General features: G+C 35.8%; 1 protein-coding gene across 1 annotated transcript; it reads left to right on the top strand.

Moving 5' to 3' along the window:
- Positions 1 to 1365: 1365 nt before the first annotated feature.
- Positions 1366 to 5705, top strand: LOC103502599 (TORTIFOLIA1-like protein 4). The gene is made up of 5 exons (XM_008466575.3): positions 1366 to 2317; positions 2494 to 2575; positions 2881 to 3467; positions 4172 to 4683; positions 4951 to 5705. Exons 1-4 carry the CDS (start codon positions 1484 to 1486, stop codon positions 4643 to 4645), a joined length of 1977 nt encoding a protein of 658 aa, XP_008464797.1. The 5' UTR covers positions 1366 to 1483; the 3' UTR covers positions 4646 to 4683; positions 4951 to 5705.
- Positions 5706 to 5777: the final 72 nt, after the last annotated feature.

Raw genomic sequence — 5777 nt, 5'->3', positions numbered from 1 at the left:
TGAAATTAAAAAAAAAAAAGGAAGATTTTTTTGATAACACTTCATCACTATACACCTGCCTTTGACAGCATTATTCAATAGTTTCACTTAACATTAATTTTAAATACATGTGACCTTTGACTTAAACAAGTTTTAGGTTGGATTTTTTAATCTTCATTATTTGTATATAGATTATTCTACTATTATAATTAATAATATTATTTTCTTAATACGAATATAATTTAATTGACAAAACTTGTACCATTAATCTCAACAGGAGATTAGATCTCTTATTCTCTATTAAAAAATACTTTTTTCTCTGTGCACCTTTTTCCATCATAATATCTAAAATCGAAAGCTTGGGTACACAATCTAAACTAAATTTAGGTCATCTCGAATTTCGATTAAATATGATAAAGAACATGGAGAGTGGGTTGTTCGAATATGATAAAAAATAATCCTCAAAAGTAATTTTTGAAAACTATATTTTTTTTTTTTCACCGTTTCAACTTTACCCATATTTTTCATATTTACATTATTTGAATTTTCTAAAAGCTATTTTCATTTTTTTTTTTTGTAGTTTTCTACAATTTCTTTTGCTTTTTAAAATACTTATAAATATAAACAATAAAACATAGAGAAACCAATATCATATAAGTGGTATCTATAGGATCAAATTTCAAAAAAACACAAAACAAAAAACCAAATAGTTATAAAAAAAAATTTAAACATTTGAATTTTTAACTAAATTTGGAAAACAAGAAACTATTTTAATTCTCAATTTCGATTTGTTTCTTTTAAACACTATTAAAATTAGATAACAAAACAAAGAAATTCAAGAAATAAGTAGGTGTGGTGTTTATGATTTTAACTTTAAAAAATAAAAAACCAAAAGATAAAAAAATTTATAAAACGAGGGGATGCAATATCAAAAGTAAAATTTTGTTTTTAGAAATAGCTAAAATTTTAAGCATTAATTAGAAAAGAGTTGAAAGGAAAGAATCATAATTTTTAGAAAGTAAATGATTAAGAATGCAGCTTATAAGATATCCACATTTTCATGAATACCAAAGAAAGTATTGTTGGAAAAGATGATATTAATATACATAAGACCTGGATGAGAAAAGTGAGTAAAAGAAAAATGTGTATCGTTTGGTTAATAACAAAATTCTTTTCTCAGCAGTGAAATGTACGAATAAAAATTCCCAATCCTTTTGTCTTTTCTTCACTTCAATTAATAATATAATATCCCAATATTATTATTATTATTATATAATTAAAATTTAATTAAATTTCTTGACCATCATTAAACTAAATTTACCTTTTTGCCCCTACCTTCTAAACATTTAAAAGCCTTACAGCTCGCCTTCTTTGCCGACACACGCCGCCCTTCTTCTGCCGCTAAATTTTCCCTCTCGCCGGAACTTTAAGCTTTCCGGCTGCCGTTGCTTATGATTCTGAGTTGGCTTACTTCTTCTTCTCCTTCTTCTTATTTTTGCTGTTAATGGCAATGTCGTCTTTGTCTAAGCGTTCGTCTCTCAGTCCGCCTCAGCCGGCCGTGGCGGCGAATCACGATCTCAAGCAACGAGTTATTGCCTGTCTCAACAAGCTTGAAGACCGTGATACTCTTGCTATGGCTGCGAATGAGTTGGAATCCATTGCTAAGGCTCTTACTTATGAATCGTTCTCGTCGTTTCTCTCTTGCATTCATAATACTGATGCATCGGCGAAGTCGCCGGTGAGGAAGCAGTGTGTGTATCTTATTGGTCTTCTTTCTCAGTCTCATGGAGATGCTTTGTCTCCTTTTGTGTCGAAGATGATTTCCACTGTTGTTCGTCGCCTCCGTGATTCCGACTCTACAATCCGATCTGCTTGCGTTGACGCTACGGCTTTAATGTCGTCGCAAATTACTAAGCCGCCATTCTCGGTTTTTTTGAAGCCGTTGATTGAGACACTTACACTTGAGCAGGATCTCAATTCGCAGATTGGTTCAGCTCTGTGTCTTGCAGCTGCGGTTGAGGCTGCTCCTGACCCGGATGTGTCGCAGCTGCGGAAGAATTTGACTAAGTTGGGGAAATTGGCAAAGAACGAGGGATTCAAGGCGAAGGCTGCGTTGCTTGTGCTGATTGGGAGTATCATTGCTGTTGGTGGTGCGACGAGTCGAAGCGTAATGGACTGGCTGGTGCCGTGCATTGTTGAATTCTTGAGCAATGACGATTGGGCAGTGAGGAAGGCGGCAGCAGAAACTCTCGGGAGAGTGGCCGTCGCTGAAAGGGATTTGGCGGCCGACTATAAAGCATCCTGTATCATTTCTTTGGATAGTCGGAGATTTGATAAGGTAATATGCCATTTCTTTTTAGACGGATGAGAATGGGAGACCCAAACGGAAACGTAAAACTTGGGGCCGCAGATTTAAATGTTATAATTGAAAATCAATTGGTCCGTTATGCTTAAATTTTGTCTATAACTTTTGCTGCTTGAACAATTTTGAGTTGACTGGGTAAAATATTACAGATCAAGGTCGTTCGGGAGACAATGAACCAAACTTTGGAGTTGTGGAAAGAGATTCCTGAGGCTTCCGGAGACATCTCAACTGGTAATTTCTTCTACCATTGCTTTTCTTTTGATTATGAATCTGATTAATGGCGATTGAACCTCAATTTTGAATTGGTCATTGTTCATACTTTTTCATCTTTTTAAGAAAGTTGAGAATTATTGGATACTTTAGATCTTTAATTATGACGTGAAAGGAAGAACTAGCCCCTCTGGTTAAAAAAATCATTGGATTCAGTTTTGTAAGCTTAAAAGTGAATTAGTTGTCAATATGGTGGCTGTCCAATTCAATGGTTAATGGTCCCAATTCGTCTTTCATTAATGTTTTTTCGGTTCTCCATGGGTCAGATAATGGCAATGGTGGATGCTTTCCTCCCCCTTCCACATGCTCACCTGAACAAAATTTAAGAACGCCGTTGAAGAAAACAGTCCCTACCAGCAGGTCCTCTCCTTTGGATGTATCACGTGTGACTAATAGTAGAAAGATCAGTCCGAAGAACACAGGTAAGAATTCAAGCACACCCATTTCTAAGCTAGAACGCCAGAAATCTTCCAATTGGAGAGTTGAAATAGCAGTATCAAATTCTCCATCTTCAAAATTTGCTTCCGAGAACAATGCTCCTGGAGGTGGTTCCGAAAACATAGATTTCCAAGAGAATGAAAATTCTCGTCTCAATGCAAAAAGAGTTCTTTATAATAATGTGCGTGAAGAGAAAGTTAACAAGTCCAGCAATTTGAGATCTGGGTCTCGCGTAGTTCCATTTGAGGAGCATGATAACATTCAGGAGGATGAGAGTAGAGACTCGGATGTTACTGTTGGCAGCTCAAGTGAAGAAACTTTTGGGAGCCACAAGGAATTTGAAGATATCTCTCTGATTCGTGACCAACTTCGTCAGATTGAGAACCAACAATCTAGCCTCCTAAACCTTCTACAGGTATGCATGTCTTTTCTGACTATGTAATACATACCATATATTCTGTTGCACGTAATTCCCTTTTTGGCCCCCGTTGCTTAACCTTTTATCTATGAAGTTCCCACATGCACAATGGCGTAACGGACTTTTCCATATAAGAGTTAAACATAATTATCATTTTCGTGGCCACAAATGCCTAACTAGACACTTCTCTTTTTTAAAAAACTTCTAGTTCTATCGAATTATTGTGAATTATAAAACTTATTCTCCCAAATAAGACTGAGAGCCTGGCATTTAATCATTGTAAGTTGGTCTTGGAGTTCTCAACTAATTGTCTTCGTCTAAATTGAGTGTCGGTCACATTTGGCGAGTCCAGGTCATGTTTGGCGGTGCTGGTGGTGGTTGGGGGAAATTATTTTGTTTATTGTCTGGATTTAACTTTTATGAAAATACTTTGACTTTGAATTTCCCTAAATGTAAAGATGCATCAATGGTCGTTTCACACAACAATATCGGGAATTGTGTCAATTGTATTTTGGTCTTTAGAGAAGTGACTCCATTTGCAAGGAAAATAATGCATTCCAACCATTTCCACGTATTTCAGAAATCGTACATCCATTTGTAATTTCTACCTCTTTGATTGATTAGAACTGTAGTTTTTACCTACTGGAAGTTATCATAAACAAATATTCTGATTGAAATTTCCTTCTTTCAAATGAATCTAGAACTTTATTGGGAGTTCTCAGAGTGGGATGAATTCATTGGAGAAACGAGTACATGGATTAGAGATGGCATTAGATGAAATATCTTACGACTTAGGATTGTCAAGTGGAAGGGTACCAAATAGCAGTTTTGCTGAAAACTCATGTTGCAAGCTGCCAGGAGCAGAGTTTTTAAGTTCCAAGTTCTGGAGGAGAGCAGAAGGGCGTTATTCTAGTTCAAAATTCTGTTCTACAACACAAGTCTCATCACCTAATGATCCGCATCACACGCTCGATAGAGATTCCGTTACAGAACCATTGAAGCAGAACAACCAAATATTCCGAACAGAGAGAAGGGGAGGATTAGTAATGAATCCGTTGGCCGATATTGATGGCGAATTTAGAGAAAACTTGGGGCTGTATCCAAAAAGATTACTCAAGACTATGATCCAAGAAAATGACAATGTGCATATTTACAATGCAAGTGGTACTGATTAAATTCTCTGAATTCCTTCAGAAATAGCCATAAACCACAGGTAATTGAATATCTAGAAGATTCTTTGCGATTGCTTAATCTTCAATTCTTGATATCCATATATAATCTGTTTTGTGCCCATTTGCTATGCATAACGCCATTGTCTACAGAAGCTAATGCACTTCGAATGGTGTTTATTTAAACCCATCTTTATCATTTCTAACTGAAGCACCTCAAGTCAACTCGAATTTCTTATGTTATTTTGATTAATAGCCATTCATTTGTGATCTTCACTGCAAAGTCTAAACAGAATTACCCGTTTTTGAAGGCTGAGAGCGAGCGGGCGAGCATGGTGGTCCTGAAAATGGCGAAAGCGATGAATGACCAAGTTATTATGGACGGATATTGGGAAATATGACTTCTCAGACTTGGCATTTAACCTCAAGATTGAAGTAAGGTCAGTTTTGGGGTTATTTGTGTCATACATGCATGCTTTCACAAAGGTCTTTTTCCATTATAATGATAATGCCAGAGCCTGTCTTCCTTGCCACGTGAAAACTGACACAGAGTAAATTCCTTCTTCCAGTCTACTCCATCTTTTTTTCTCTTCTCTGTCCTTCAAGGTAGAAAAAAGAGCTAATGGTTTTGTTGTATGTATGTATTGGCCAGTGAATAAATTAAAGTCACTTGTTGAATTACTCAGCCCAAGGTATTGAATTTGAGTCTACAATACTAAAAGAGGAAAAAAGTTAGTCACTTTTTGGACAATGTAGAACTAAAAGTAGGGCAGACCATCTACAACCTACACAATTAATAGCCAAGCAGCTTTATTGGAAACTGGAAAGTTTGATATTATAGATCCCTTTTCATATTATCAAGTGATGAAGGATGCCTCAGTTTTGATGTATATTTTGGTGGTTAAGAGAAAGTATCTTCTATGAATCCATACTCCATAGTTCACATTTATCAGCTATACAATAAAGGATGCATGAATTTTTTGTGTATATATGAGAATGGTCAAATATATGAACCAAGAGAATATCAATGGATTTCATGTGTGGTATGGTACGGTGGTTTCAATTCTCTCTTTTTTTTTTCTTTTCTTTGGTAAGTGGTGATGTTATTATTGGCCTTTGAAAATTACAATTGGATTAG

This window comes from Cucumis melo, chromosome 3 (assembly GCF_025177605.1).
Source record: "Cucumis melo cultivar AY chromosome 3, USDA_Cmelo_AY_1.0, whole genome shotgun sequence".
Classification (NCBI taxonomy): Eukaryota; Viridiplantae; Streptophyta; class Magnoliopsida; order Cucurbitales; family Cucurbitaceae; genus Cucumis; species Cucumis melo.
This window is presented reverse-complemented; position numbering and strand designations above follow the sequence as displayed.

Excerpts from the sequence above, each read along its gene's own strand:
- LOC103502599 (XM_008466575.3), top strand. The coding sequence starts at position 1,484 with ATGGCAATGTCGTCTTTGTCTAAGCGTTCGTCTCTCAGTCCGCCTCAG. Across the intron at positions 2,576-2,880 it reads TTCCGGAGACATCTCAACTG|ATAATGGCAATGGTGGATGC; the intron begins GTAATTTCTTCT and ends TCCATGGGTCAG. Across the intron at positions 3,468-4,171 it reads GCCTCCTAAACCTTCTACAG|AACTTTATTGGGAGTTCTCA; the intron begins GTATGCATGTCT and ends AAATGAATCTAG.